The sequence below is a fragment of the Xenopus laevis genome, chromosome 5L (assembly GCF_017654675.1).
Source record: "Xenopus laevis strain J_2021 chromosome 5L, Xenopus_laevis_v10.1, whole genome shotgun sequence".
In the NCBI taxonomy this organism is placed as follows: Eukaryota; Metazoa; Chordata; class Amphibia; order Anura; family Pipidae; genus Xenopus; species Xenopus laevis.
This window is the reverse complement of record NC_054379.1, coordinates 50,208,530-50,224,296: the sequence shown is the minus strand read 5'-3', so window position 1 is coordinate 50,224,296 and position 15,767 is coordinate 50,208,530. Positions and strand designations below refer to the sequence as shown.

The following is a 15,767-nucleotide window of genomic DNA, read 5'->3' as shown; positions in this document are numbered from 1 at the left end:
GTTTTTATCAATTGAAATTGTTCTACATCTTTTCTGTTACTTGACAACCTAATGACCTTTAAGTATATTAAAGTGTCTTCAGAATAAAGTGTTATTAAATAACAAAACCATTGTAGGTAGATTTGTTTCTCTTTTTGGTCTGTTTGTAAAATTATAGCAAAATATATTTGATAGAGTTAATTAGTTACCATATGAAAGAAATTACTTAAAAGTACTCTGTTGACTTTCCAACACTTTTTCAGTTCCATTGTTTTCAGATAGTTCACCAGAAATAGACTTTTTTCAATTACTTTCTATTTTCTATTTGTGACTAGTGATGGGCGAATTTATTCGGAACGTGCAAAATTGCATGTTTCGCCGCAGGTGAATAAACCCGCGAAATTGTCGCAAAAATTTGCAGCGACAATTAAAGGCGCTCATTGACATTAATGTGCATTGGAATTGGAGCCGGCATTGGAATTGTTTAGAATTTTTTTCAACGTTTCGTCCTTTTTGCGAGAAATTCCCGAACAGGAGAAATTCGGCCATCACTATTTGTGACAGTTTTTGTAATATTGAAGACATTCTTATGTCTTTCTGAAGCTGCTTGGGCGGGTTAATTGATACATTTTTATTTGACCATGCTGAGCACAATTCTTGAGTTTCATTAAAGGCAGCTGTGATTTTCAAGATTTTTTCAGATTTTTCACCTGAAAACTCAAAATTTTGTTCCAAAAACTTTGTGGTATTGCCAATAAACCAGCGCACATCAAAATCTCCCATTGACTTATATGCAACCTCTGCAGGTCTGAGCTGCCGGATTTTGAGATTCAGACTTTTCCATCCTTGGGGTTTAATAGATTCTGAAAAATTTGTGATTTTATTTTTTCGTAATTTTTGCATTCGGAGTTTAGTAAATAACCCCCTAAATGTTAATTTTGTAAAAAAGTAAAAATTTAAAATTGGAAAGCAGCTAAAAAAAAAAGTCTATTACTGGTGATGGTGAACAATCTGAAAATAACTGAAAAAGTGGTTGGAAGGTGGGCAACCCCTTTAAGCAACTGGCAAACAGTGAAAACTATTTTCACTTTAATTGGCCAGTTACACAAAAAATTATTAAACTGATACACCTGACTGTTTGCTTTAGAAACTCAAATATAGTTTATGAAATTAGCTGATGTGTAGCCATGGGGCAACCATCAGGTAGAACAGGACAATAGGCCACATGCTTACATAAATGATAGTAGATAAAGCTGTGTAGAATACAATAGTTTATTACTTAACCAGAAGTAATAATAGTTTCTGATAAAACTGTAAATTTGTTAAAAAAAATATTTGCTGGATATTTTGATTATAAAAAAAAACAATTTTTCTCTATATGATCTCACTGGTCTTTTAATAGTAACTAACACAGACATCTGCTGCTCTTAAAGTGCATGTTTTTGCCACCTCGTTAATTTCCATCCATACTGAACACTGCTCCAATTTTAATAGAGATATGGAATCTAGGTTTCCAGACCTACAAGGCTTTATATATCAGAATTTGAGTAACATCTTTGTGTTTTATCACATAAGTAAAATCTTGCTCGTAATTTTGTCTCTAAACGTGTCATGGGAGTTTTAGTAGGAACAGAACAGTGCATTTTAAAATAATTAAAATTGTATACATATTGATTGTTTTACTTTGCTTTTTTTCTGTATTTTATTTCAGGCGTCATGTTTTACGTTTCACAGCAAGTTCCCCCTTCGGGCACCACATACACCTCTGTAGTACAGAACCATTTGTCTTTGGTGATGAAGAAACAGTTATGCCATACCTAGAAAAGGTTTGTGTTTCCATGGAATCTGAGGAAATTCTGCTTTGTTTCACAATAGTTTAAAAGAAATAAGGAAGCTAATGTGTGCATTGCAAAGAAAACGGCTACATTATGCAATATAGCAAAACACTATACTATGGTTTTAGTATATTGACTGTCACTAATAGAAGTACTGAAGTACTCCTTGAAATTGAAATATACATTCACACCCAACTGCATTGGTTTTAAGGTCTCCATGTTGTTGGTGGGGTACTACAATCTTGTTCTGAAAGGCACCAATCTCTCTTAGAGCTGGGTACAGCCCCCTGTGAATGTAAAAGTGGAACCTCAACCCACCAATAATTTGGAAAATTTAAATTAAACCTCACTTCTGGTAAAATATGCTGAGAACAATAAAAGGCATCTAATCTAACATAAATAAAATCAAAATAATATTTCCTGCATGAGCACAGCCTCATTAAAGGGGTTGTTCACCATTAAATTAACTTTTATTATGATGTAGAGAGCGATAAACTGAGACAATTTGCAATTGGTTTTCATTTTTTATTATTTGTAGTTTTTGTCATGGGGAAGTTTTTTTTTCAAAATGCATCAGTTAATAGTGCTGCTCCAGCAGAATTTTTTTATAACTGACATTGGGGCTAGACATATTCTCAGTTTCTCAACTGCCCCTAGTCATGTGCTCTGATAAACTTCAGTCACTCTTTACTGCTGTACTGCAAGTTGGAGTGATATCACTCTGCCCCCTAGCAACCTAACAACAGAACCATGGGAAGATAATCAGATAGCAGCTCCTTAACACAAGATAACAGCTGCCTGATAGAAGAACAGCACTCAATAGTAAAATCCAGGTCCCACTGCGACACATTTAGTTACATTGAGTAGGAGAAAAAACAGCCTTCCAGAAAGTAGTTCCATCCTAAAGTGCTGACTCTTTCTGAAAGCACATGACAAGTCAAAATGACCTGACATAACTGCCTACACACCAATATTACAATTAAAAAAAAAATACACTTGCTGTATTGTAGAGTGAATTATTTGCAATGTAAACAGTATAACGTAGAAATAAAAATGGCATCATAAAAATCATGACAGAATCCCATTAAGCTCTTTATTCAGCAGCTCTCCAGTTTGCAATGTCAGTAATCTGACCATGCATTGATTTGAATAAGAGATTGGAATATGAATAGGAAAGGGCCTAAACAGAAAGTAATTTAAAGTAACAATAACAATAAATGTGTAGCCTTATAGAGCATTTGTTTTTAGAGAGTCAGAGATCTCCATTTAAAAGCTGGAAAGAATCAGAGGAAGAACACAAATAATTCAAAAACTATAAAAATAAATAATTATGACTAATTCTAAATTTACTTAGAATTTGCTATTCTTTAACATACTAAGGGGGTTATTTACTAAACTCTGAATGCAAAAATCACGAAAAATTTGTAATTTTTTCAGACATTTAAAAAATCACTAATTTTTCGGAATTTATTAAACCCTGAGGATGTAAAAGTCAGAATCTGAAAATCCGGCATCTCAGACCTGTAGAGGTTGAATATAAGTCAATGGGAGAAGTTCCAATGATTTTATGATGTGCGCTGGGTTTTCAGGCAATACCCCGAAGTGTACGGTGAAACATCTGAAAAGATTGTGAAATTCGTGAAAATCGGATGAAAAAATTGTAAAAATTTGATTTTTTTTCCCGCAAAGCAAATTGTCGGGAAAATTTAATATTAAATAAGCATAAAAAACCCGAGCGGATTTGATAGGAGTTTGTAGCAGAAAATTTTGAGATAAATTCAGACTTTGATAAATAACCCCCCATAAGTAAAGGTGAACCATCCCTTTAAGTATAATATTTGAGGACTAGTTAGGACAAAAGCACTCTTGAGAAAAATAGTGTCTCTGGTATTTTGAATTATTAAACTTTTGCCAGCAGATGTGAGCACATGACACATGAACATATCTTACAATCGTTTGTTTTATTCTGTTAATTTCAGCTAAAACATTTATTTCTTTTTCATTTTCTTCTATGGTTCAGGAAAGCTGTCGCTTTATGGAACAAGTTAAGCATATACTTAAAGCAGTTTGGAAAGTGTTTAATACATTTAGCAATGAAAATGAACTTTCTCAAGCCCTAAAGGAGCTGGAATTAGCAGTTTATCCACAGAAAAGAGGCAGTTTGCAATTAGCCAAAGAGCATTTCCAGGTAAAGATATGTATCTAGTTAACAGGAACCTGTTTTTCCTACAAATTTTTCCTTCCATACCTGTATATGCATATTGTAGTCAATTTTTAATACAGGTATGGGATCTGTTACACGGAAACCCATTATCCAGAAATCTCAGAATTACAGAAAGGCCGTCTTTCACAGACTCGATTTTATCTAAATCAAATTTTTTTTTTAAAAAAATACCTTTTTCTCTGTAATAATAGAACAGTATCTTATACTTGATCCGAACTAAGATATAAATAATCCTTATTTGAAGCAAAACCAGCCAATTGTTTATTTAATATTTACATGATTTTCTAGTAGACTTAGCATGAAGATCGAAATTATCGTTATCCAGAAAATCAATGGTCCTGCGCATTCTGGATAACAGGTTCCATAACTGTAATTCTTTTCACAAATAGGTTTTGTTATTTGCTATAGTTTTCATGATATAAATAGTTTTTTAGTGGGCTTACTCATCCCAGCAGCTCAGTGATCCTGTTTGTCTGTTATGAATTGCAAATAGCAGACACTTGCTGGAAACAGCCTTCAAGACCAGGGGGAATCTGTCAGCAATTCACAGCATGAGTATATTGTTTTAATCTGGAAAAAAAAACTTTGGTTGATTAACTCATAAATATTTAAACATCAAAATAAACGTATGAAAAATCATTAATTAAATATGTGTGAATATATTTTTAACCAGTTTTTTTTTAATAATAGGGAGAGTTTCCCTTTATCTATTTCTTTAGATGAGACGGTTTTGACACATCATTGTTTTATTTATAGAGACGTAACCAACCTGGGTAAATAGATGTATGGGTAAAGAAAAGAGAGAATATAATCTTATGTGCCCCTGTCCAGCACAACCTACCAAACTTTGCTTATTAAATGCATTATTATTGGAGTGCTGCTTATCAGACAACTTGCTACAGTATGTGTCACACAGCTTTGCAGCTTTCATTTATCTTCATGCTAAATGTTTTCAGTGCAAAGATCCGATCGTACGAATCATCGTACAATCGGACTTCCCCATCTCCCGACCTGCCACTAACCATTCAGATCAAATAAAGTACAAAAGAACAGATCAGCCGATGTTTTACCCCTGACAGCAATCATATGAAAGTTATGTCCGACAAAACTAGTGACAGTCTCCATCTGGAAATCGTATGATTGGCAATACATGCAGAGATATTATTGGCAGCCGACAGAAATCTTTTAACCTGTCTGACAACCGATCAACCAAAGGGCGCTGCCCGAAACATGTTGTGTACCTCTATCCCCAATAAAGAAGTTTTCCAGTCCAGTTGCTGCCTTGGATTTGTCCCACACCTTCACATATTTCTACAGATCGAAAATCGTATGAATCCTTGATTCGTACGATCAGATCTTTGCGTCTTTAGCCAGCTTATCTCTAATAACCCCAGTATGGGTGGAGTGCTAGAAGCCACGAAAATGATCGGTCAGTATTCCAGGAACATATTCCAATAAGAATTCTAGTCCATTTCATGGTCAAAAGGGGTCATTTACCCTGGGCCATTTTTAGTGATAGAAAATTAACACATCTAAAGAAATATGAATTATTTTACCTTTTTTTAATCAATGAGTTGCTCTTCTCTTCACAAAAGACTATACTTGCATGGAGTACTGAAATGGAAAGGAGCTTTGTATTTTATACTTAGACATGTTATGAATAGTTAGTGAATGTTATCCCCAGTACACTTTCATGTTGAATAAAGGAAAAAGCAATGGCGCTCCACAACACCAGACAGCTTTAAAAAAGTGTATCTTTATTTATCCACATTAAAAAACATGCAGCATACTTCACCTGACACGTTTCAGGCACTTCCGCCCTTAATCATAAGCATAAGAAAACAGTATCCAGAATGTCCAAATAGATATAATATAGGTGCATTTAACCATGCCCTCTATTGGCAGCTATCTACTGTTGTTATAAACACCTAATTGTAGACATTCCCAATACATAAATATCTCACAGTAATAAATAGTATGGGAAACAAAATTAAAACCACAGATGATCAAACAAAATAAAAAAAGTAAACAACAAAAAATTCATGGTGAGTAAACCCTGGCCAAACCCCGACCAAATCCTGGATTCGACACATCCCTAGTTTGGATTAAGCTGATCTGGCGAATTTCTGACCTGAGCAACTTGGAGAAAGGATATCTAGATGGTATAATGATTTTTATGAAGACCAGTTGTAGCATTGTGAATAGAAATATCTCAAACAATGTAGGGCAATGGATTTGTTATTGCAGAGCTATAAACATCGTAACCACAATGACGTGAGCGAATTAAGCATGGCTTCCATGTCTTTTCACCCTGAACAAAAAAGTGATCGATTTCGATTTTAGTACTGTGCCATGTAAAATTTGGCCTTTTTTGGTCACTGTTAAACGTTACAATTTCTGTAAAACATTAACTTAAAAGAACTATTCTTGAAATTTCACACCTCTTCAACTTAGTTAAAGATTTAAGCATCCCGAAAAATAGTAATATAAAATACAATGTAGTGATTTTTTTTGTACTTTGCATTGGTTTAGTAAATGAGCCTCTTGTATGTTCAAATCACAAGTTGTGTTCTTAGAGGCACAATTTAACTCAACATTTAAAACAACACAGAGTTAAAAGTAAAGTGATGCCATTTAGCATCTTGTAAGGAATATACTGGGGTTTATTTGGTTAACTATGACGTTTTTCAGTTGTCATTGGACCATAATCATACCTAATATTCATAGGTATCAAACTGGTATCAGTCTGAGATGCTCATATTTACTTAAACTTGCTTGTCTGGAATAACGTGGGCAGTTACCATGGTTGGTGGTATGAGGTATGACATTTTTAGGGCCTCTGCTAGCAAAGGCAACTGAAAATGAATGATATTAAGTAACTGGAATGGGAGGTAGTCTTGCACAATTAAACAAGAGAAGTATAAGGTTGTGTCCATTTTCTTAGTTTATTTCACCATCTGAAATTGTTATACTCAGCAAACAATTCCCTTTTATTTAGCTGCATAATTAAACAAAGGGTAATACCTGAAGTAAATGTAATGTATTTCCCTGCACAGTCATTACCTAATAATGGCTTTACATCTTATTAAAAAAGAAGAACTTGAAAACAAAATTGCTGTTTCCCAAGTTTCTAACTTGTTTATTGTAAAGGTTTCTATACACTTATACTTCCATATACTATTTTGAAGAGTTCAATGACTTGACTTGATACTCTTGAGCCGATCTACTAAATTTCCGATTTCCCTTTTATTTAACAAATCATAATTTCCTCTAAAAATTTGTATTTTTAAAATTTCTCTAAAACTCAAAAAATTTGTGATTTATTACTTGTAAAAACCACAAAAAAACACTAATACAAATCTGCGGCAAGTGAAAGCAATCGAGGTCCCATAGAAGTCAATGGGAGCAGCACTAATCCTATTGGACCTTTTTGTTTAACCATAGAGGTTTTCAGATATTTTTTCGCTAGGTATTGTCCAAAAAAACTAGAATTTATAGAGGTATTAGAGATATTCATATTTTTTTTTTTAGAGAAATAAAGTTTAATTGTGGTTTATAAGCTCTAATACCACTCAAATTCAACGTTTAGTAAATGGTCCTCCCTGTAGAGATGTCGGTATTGTGAGCTGATTTTTACCAACATAGGATATTAGTGTAATTCAGTAGATGAGATGAATCATAAGTGGAAGAAATTAAATTTTTGACTCACTGTGAATTAAATATTGGTCTCAACAGTTTGCAAACAATGCTCACAAAATATTTTCACTTATTTTGGGGAAAAAACTGTTGGTTTTGTTTATAGAGAAATATGATACTCAGTTTTTTTAATTTTATACAAATATATGTTTTAGTATTACAAAATAATCTTTAATTTGGTAAAAAAAAAAAAGGCTGAATACTGTCTAGTGCAGACAAGATACATGTTAAACAGAATAACAGGAATGTAACCTACAGTATAACTCAATGCTAATAAGTTTTGTTTGTTTTCTACAATGCTATTTGAATGATCATGTAGGATGAATGGTCACTTGGTTGGGCCTTATGTTTAATGTTATAAAATTCAATCTACTTACTTACTGATCTATATATAGAACATATATTAATATTCTTTGTTTTTTATGTATAAAATTAGATATTCAAAACTGCCTTGTGGCAGGTTTTCGTTGAAGCCATGGGAAGTAAAGTTACACAGGACCTGATATTTGCATTCAGAGCTCTCACCTTGGACTTTGACCTTGTTTTGACAAAAAATACAGGTAGTGTGTATATTTCTGAAATTAAAAGTATTATAAATGAGACTGCATTTTAGGCATTTCCAAATTACCATTGTGGATATATCAACAGTGATACTGGTTTTATAAATAACTATGTAACAATAACAATGTAATAAGTTTACATAAATGTGCCCAAAGCAACCAATAAGATGTAAACATCTGATTCAGTTATTCGATGTGGGCAAACTTCAGACCTTTTATTACATTACACCCTATTGGGGTTATGTCATACCAGGAACAATGTTTTTTTTACTTCTTATCATCTCTAGCAACAAATCAGCATGTAGCATTTACTGCTTACCTGTTTAAAAGCAAGCATCCTATTGGCTGCAATCGGTTACTGATCCTGGGCAAACTTTGTACATTTTTTAACATATGGGAGGTGTGTATCATAAGACAACCATGTTGAACCTTTATGAAATGGATGTCCTTTCCCGAAGACCTGCTTGGTATATATCATTAGTTAAAGTGATACTGACACTAAAAACTACTTTTTAAAATATGAATGTATATTAAGTTACCTATAGTTCATGTTGCTGAGAGGTTTGTTTTTGTAAGTAATTGTTAGTTGAAGTTCCTAAACCCGACTGTTTAACAAACCTGACTGTCCCATCTCAGCCTGTTAAAGTTTCCAATGTTAACAGACTCCTGCTGCACAAATATGGCAGCCCCCTCATACTGGAACATGCGACATCAGACAGGTAATGTAAAAGCCTTAATTTCAGGTGTCAGTATTGCTTTAAAATGTTATTGTGCATTACCTACTGTATATAGGATTTAAAGCATCCCCCTTCTGATGTCAGAATAGCCTCCATAGTATATATCAAGCATTGTTTATGTACAATTAGGGAACTACTTGACAATGGCTGATGATGTATAATAATAAAATAATAAATAATTTCTGTTCAGAAAAGTTTATCAATAAAGTCCTTACTGGTACAGGTATGGGACCTGTTATCCAGAATGCTCAGGATCTGGGGTTTGCCTTATAAGGGATCTTTCTGTTATATGGATCTCATTAATTTGAGGGGCACATTTACTTAGGGTCGTATATCGAGGGTTAAATAACCCTCAATATTATACTGTCGAAGTTAAATCCTTCGACTACGAATATCGAAGTCGAAGGATTTACCGCAATTCATTTGATTGAAGATCGAAGCAAAAATCGTTCGATGGAATGATTAAATCCTTCGAAACTAACGATTCAAAGGATTTTAATCCATCGATCGAAGGATTTTCCTTCGATCAGAAGTTGCAAGGAAAGCTTATGGGGACCTTCCCCATAGGCTAACATTGATGTTCGGTAGGTTTTACTTGGCGAAGTAGGTGGTCGAAGTTTTTTTTTAAAGAGACAGTACTTCGACTATCGAATGGTCGAATAGTCGAACGATTTTTAGTTCGAATCGTTCGTTTCGAAGTCGTAGTCAAAGGTCGAAGGCTTAGCTTTATCTTTGTTTGGATCAAGTACAAGGTACTGTCTTCCTATGACATAGAAAAGGCAAATCATTTTTAAAAATTTCAATTATTATCTTAAAATGGACTCTATGGGAAATGGTTTTCCAGTAATTTGAAGCTTTCTGGATTACGGTTTCTGGATAGCTGATCCTATACCTTTATGTTGTTACATCAATTTTACCTATAATGACAGCTTACACCATTGCATCCTTGTTAGGATACTTAGGATCTCAGTATGTACAGAAAACAAGAGGATCAGTAATGCCTGTGCTCAAACAATTAGGCTGTTTGTCAGTCACTGAGTCCTCAAGATGGTATGAAAACTGTATGTTAGATCTGGGTTTATATTTGCAGCTTGTAATAGTTAATAGCAATAATGCAAACAGTCTGCACCTGTTACATCTATGCACGCGTTGGTGTGGAACATTGGGGTTTATTCACTAAAATTTGGCACTGCATAAAAGAACCACCCGATATGCCTAATCATATTTCATCTAAACTGATAGAGGCTGGACTGAAGTAGATAGAGCCTCAAGTATATTACTGTTAAAAAATATATTTTTTTTGTTGGTTGAAACAATATGCATGTAATTTTCAAAATGAATGTAAATGCAAAACATTTCTTCTAAGGTGTAAGTAAATTATCATTTTCTGATGCTATTGTACCTTTCAACCAGGGCCTTTTGCAAGATGAAAATTTACTAAAAATGGCCACACACTGCTCACCCCTTTTACTTGGGGTTTCAGAAAAATAAAAGTTCATTCAATGAGTTTTAATCACATATAATGCAGATCTCATGTTCAAACTATACAATACTATATATATAGAGAATATACAGGTACAAAAACCAAAGATAAATATATAATTGCCAGGTTTAACGGGGTCACAAGACAGTTGTATCATTTCATTATTACTGGACAAACTAAGAAAAAAAAGTTAATTGATGAATTATTTGTTTGCTTTAAGATACTAAATATGAAATTCCACCATCCTGGCAAAAGAGAGATGCTACTAGCCAAGAAGAAGCAGCTGCAATGAAATTACAGGCTTGCTGGAGAGGAATATACATTAGAAAATTTGGGCAGTCTAGAAAAGCAGGTAAAAAGCATGTAAATATGTCTTATTTTTATGGATATTTTGTTTCAAATAATTTGAGGACTTTGACATTCCTTGCGTAGAGTACAATAGCTATAAAGACAAAATGTTACAGTTCTTTTGGATTCCATCAGTAACTATTATAGTGGTACAGCGCTACTCAATTACTGACCTTGCTAAAGATATGGCCTAAGAAGTTGGGAATAACTATAATAGTGATGCAGCACTACTCAATTAGGGATGCAGCGAATCCTGAACCAAACCCTAATTTGCATATGCAAATCAGTGAGGGGGAGCGAAAAAGAGAGCCAGTGTAGCGTGCAGCAAAAAAAGTTTTACTTCCTTTTTTTTTCCGTTTTGTGACAAAAGATCACATGATTTTAAGTATTCGGTTCAGACAGGCACAAGGTTCCACTGAAACCAAATCCTGATGAAAAGGGTCGAAAACCGTTCCGAATCCTGGTTTTGGTGCATCCCTAGAATACATCATGGCCTGACCTAAAGTCACTAACTTTAAACAATGATGCCTGAATCTAAATCTGTCCAAAATATGACATCTGTGCAAGGATGGATTAAGGATTCTGGCAAGGATTCAAGCAGGAAAAACAGATTGTTAAATATGAATTGCTCAGCAAAAAATGCTGTTTGATAGATCAGCCCTATAATCTCTCTATACATACATATACGCTTGAAAAAAAGATTGCTAGGTTTCTCTTTATATGCGTAGGAACCAAAGAAAAGAGTTGTGTTCAAGAAACCCTAGAAAAAGTGAGAAATGCGCTTGAACCAAATGCTGAACAACATGGTATTTCTCTTTTGAGGTAAGTTCCAAAATGTGTAGTAGTATTAATGTACGATGCTGATTCTAAAATGCTTTGTAACTTCCCTAAATAACTTTCCTAAATAAAATTGACTTATCACAACCCTAACTCCCTAATGAATTTCACTACAGTTTATTTTTTAAACTTTTGTTTGCTATTAACCGGTTCTCCAGTAGTTGCCAAAATAAATTATTGGCTTTAACATAATGCTTCCCTGGCACAGTGTACTATGGATGATGTATTTTATTAATATTTTACCATAGAAACAAATTCATATTAAAGCATGTTCATACCAATAAACCAGCTGTGTTTTTATTGGCATTTTTCTCTTTTTATTTTAATTTTGAAATACTATATACTACTTGGGAACATTGATTTTACTTATCTTAGTGGAGCATGGTAATTTTGGGACATAGGGGCACATTTACTTAGCTCGAGTGAAGGAATAGAATAAAAATTACTTCGAATTTGGAAGTATTTTTTTTGGCTACTTCGACCTTCGACTACGACTTCGACTTCGAATCGAATGATTCGAACTAAAAATCGTTTGACTATTCGACCATTCGATAGTCGAAGTACTGTCTCTTTAAGAAAAACTTCGACCACCTACTTCGCCACCTAAAAGCTACCGAGCATCAATGTTAGCCTATGGGGAAGGTCACCATGGGCTTTCCTAGCTTATTTTGATCGAAGGAAAATTGTTCGATCAATGGATTAAAATCGATTTTTCCTTCGATCGTACGAACGGAGGAAATTCGGTAAATCCTTCCACTTCGATATTCGAAGTCGAAGGATTTTACTTTGACGATCGAATATCGAGGGTTAATTAACCCTCGATATTCGACCAATAGTAAATGTGCCCCAAAGAGTTAAAGGTTTAAATTAAAAAAGACTTTGTTAAATGTTAATTTGAGATTTGGCATTAACATAATGCTTCCGTGGCACAGTATTTTATCGATGATGTATTTTATTTAAAGGGATACTGTCATGGGAAAACATGTTTTTTTCAAAATGAATCAGTTAATAGTGCTGCTCCAGCAGAATTCTGCACTGAAATCCATTTCTCAAAAGAGCAAACAGATTTTTTTATATTCAATTTTGAAATCTGACATGGGGCTAGACATTTTGTCAATGTCCCAGCTGCCCCTGGTCATGTGACTTGTGCCTGCAGTTTAGGAGAGAAATGCTTTCTGGCAGGCTGCTGTTTTTCCTTCTCAATGTAACTGAATGTGTCTCAGTGAGACATGGGTTTTTACTATTGATTGCTGTTCTTAGATCTACCAGGCAGCTGTTATCTTGTGTTAGGGAGCTGTTATCTGGTTACCTTCCCATTGTTCTTTTGTTTGGCTGCTGGGGGGGAAAAGAGAGGGGGTGATATCAATCCAACTTGCAGTACAGCAGTAAAGAGTGATTGAAGTTTATCAGAGCACTAGTCGCATAACTTGGGGTAGCTGGGAAATTGACAATATGTCTAGCCCCATATCAGATTTCAAAATTGAATATAAAATAAAACTGTTTGCTCTTTTGAGAAATGGATTTCTGTGCATAATTCTGCTGGAGCAGCACTATTAACTGATTCATTTTGAAAAAAAAAAAATTTTCCCATGACAGTGTCGCTTTAAATAAAGACTGTTTTTTTACCTCTTTTTTTATTTCAAATACTATTTTCTATTTTGGAACTTTGAAATTACTGAAAGTAACATAATTGGGAACTCACATATTTCTAAAAAAAAAAATCTCTGCAAAAGATCTGAATTACAATTGGTGTAAAAAACAAATACATTTTGGTGAAACCACTTTTCCCATTGACTTACTTTTGACTTTTTTCTTTTTTAAAAATAAATCTTGTAAATTGTGTGGTTTTTTTGCCATTGCCATTATTTTGCATGAATCACAGTAAAAACAATCACAGTTGTTAATAAATCTCTCCCTTAAAGGAAAACTATACCCCTAAAATGAACACTTTCGCAACAGATAGTTTACATCATATTAAGTGGCATATTAAAGAATCTTACCAAAATGGTCTATATATTTAAGTGTATCTTTCCCTTTTACATCTCTTGCCCTGAACCACCATTTCGTGATGGTCTCTGTGCTGCCTTAGAGATCACCTGACCAGAAACACTACAACTCTAACTGTAACAGGAAGAAGTGTGGAAGCAAAAGACACAACTCTGTCTGTTAATTGGCTCATGTGACCTAACAAGTATAGTTTGTTTGGTATGTTTGTGTGCACAGTGAATCGTATGATCCCAGGGGGCGGCCCTTATTTTTTAAAACGGCAATTTTCTATTTAGGATTACCCAATGGCACATACTATTAGAAAAGTATATTATTATGAAAATCGTTTATTTACATGAAGCAGGGTTTTACACATGAGCTGTTTTATGCAATATCTTTTTATAGAGCCCTACATTGTTTGGTGGGGTATAGTTTTCCTTTAAAGTAGATTGTTAGTGCAACCACCATCTTATTCTTATTTTCAGATACATGTTTAAACACAGTTCTTCTTCTTGTGAATACTCCTGCTCTGAGGATGAACGCTATAGGATATCGTTCAGCGATTTTACTATATCTTACAATGATCAGCCTGCTAATTCATGGTTTGTTTTATCCAGGTAATGATTTTATTTTATTAAAATGGAGAACATAGTAACATTTTAATGATCTATATACAAAAACCTGAGATGACCCCTTTCTAAATTTTTGTTTTAATCCAAGCAGATCCATCTTTCTTTATTTGCTAAAGAAGTAAACAATGACTGTAAAGTTATTTAATACAAAAGAACCATATGGCTGTACATCTATTCTTAGTTCCACTTTCATTTCTTTTTTTCAGTTCTTGTGACCTGTCACTTTCATATTCACAGAAATTATGATTTATTCATTGTAAAGGAATCCAAAAATCTGCCTTTATAGTTTCCACTTTTGGAGGACATGGCACCAAGAAATCTCTTGACTTGTATCCCTGTATTTTGAAAGCCTCTGTCACTTGTAACTTAGTCATAGGGTTGATAATGTGCCTTGGGTGCTGTTTCCTTGGGCACTAAAGTAGTTTTCTCAAAATATGAGGCTGACTTGCAGTTCTGATGAGATACAAGTTGACTTCCTGCTCCTTATGCCTCTAAAGCACAATTTTCGCCTATTGTGCTAACGTAACTCCTAACTTAGAATGGAGATTCCAATAGATTGTCTGTGCTGGTTCATAAAGCCACCTTTAGCAATAAGCTGTCTAAAATACTTTAAAGGGATCCTGTCATTGGAAAACATGTTTTTTTCAGAACGCATCAGTTAATAGTGCTACTCCAGCAGAATTCTGCACTGAAATCCATTTCTCAAAAGAGCAAACAGATTTTTTTAAATTCAATTTTGAAATCTGACATGGGGCTAGACATTTTGTCAATTTCCCAGCTGCCCCTGGTCATGTGACTTGTGCCTGCACTTTAGGAGAGAAATGCTTTCAGGCAGGCTGCTGTTTTTCCTTCTCAATGTAACTGAATGTGTCTCAGTGGGACATGGGTTTTTACTATTGAGTGCTGTTATCTTGTGTTAGGGAGCTGCTATCTGGTTACTTTCCCATTGTTCTTTTGTTTGGCTGCTGGGGGGAAAAGGGAGGGGGTGATATCACTCTAACTTGCAGTACAGCAGTATGTTAAGAGTGATTGAAGTTTATCAGAGCACAAGTCACATGACTTGGGGCAGCTGGGAAATTGACAATATGTCTAGCCCCATTTCAGATTTCAAAATTGAATATAAAAAAAGTCTGTTTGCTCTTTTGAGAAATGGGTTTCAGTGCAGAATTCTGCTGGAGCAGCACTATTAACTGATTCATTTTGAAAAAAAAATTTTTCCCATGACAGTATGCCTTTAAGCAGAAAAAATGGTGTAACGCGTTATATACATTAAATTACTATTATAAAGCTGTTTATTACTTCTTACGCTTGATTTAACTTTGTCTATTGCTAAGGTATCCATTAAAAGAGAACCTCTAAAAATTCTGTTTTTTCAGATAATTACTAGCAAACAATCCCGGAAAACCTTAATGGTTAAAACAAAATGTCCAATAAAATCAGCTGAGCTCCC

At 34.2% G+C, this 15,767-nt stretch overlaps 1 protein-coding gene across 1 annotated transcript in view; it reads left to right on the top strand.

Annotated features, from left to right (window-relative positions):
- Nucleotides 1-15,767, top strand: part of LOC108716692 (androglobin) — a 122,205-nt gene that overhangs the window by 67,523 nt on the left and 38,915 nt on the right. The window contains exons 19-24 of the mRNA XM_018263054.2: nucleotides 1,691-1,805; nucleotides 3,835-4,002; nucleotides 8,171-8,294; nucleotides 10,735-10,866; nucleotides 11,591-11,684; nucleotides 14,171-14,302. Of these exons, the coding sequence (XP_018118543.1) occupies nucleotides 1,691-1,805; nucleotides 3,835-4,002; nucleotides 8,171-8,294; nucleotides 10,735-10,866; nucleotides 11,591-11,684; nucleotides 14,171-14,302 (765 nt within the window). The remainder of the gene's footprint in view (nucleotides 1-1,690; nucleotides 1,806-3,834; nucleotides 4,003-8,170; nucleotides 8,295-10,734; nucleotides 10,867-11,590; nucleotides 11,685-14,170; nucleotides 14,303-15,767) is intronic.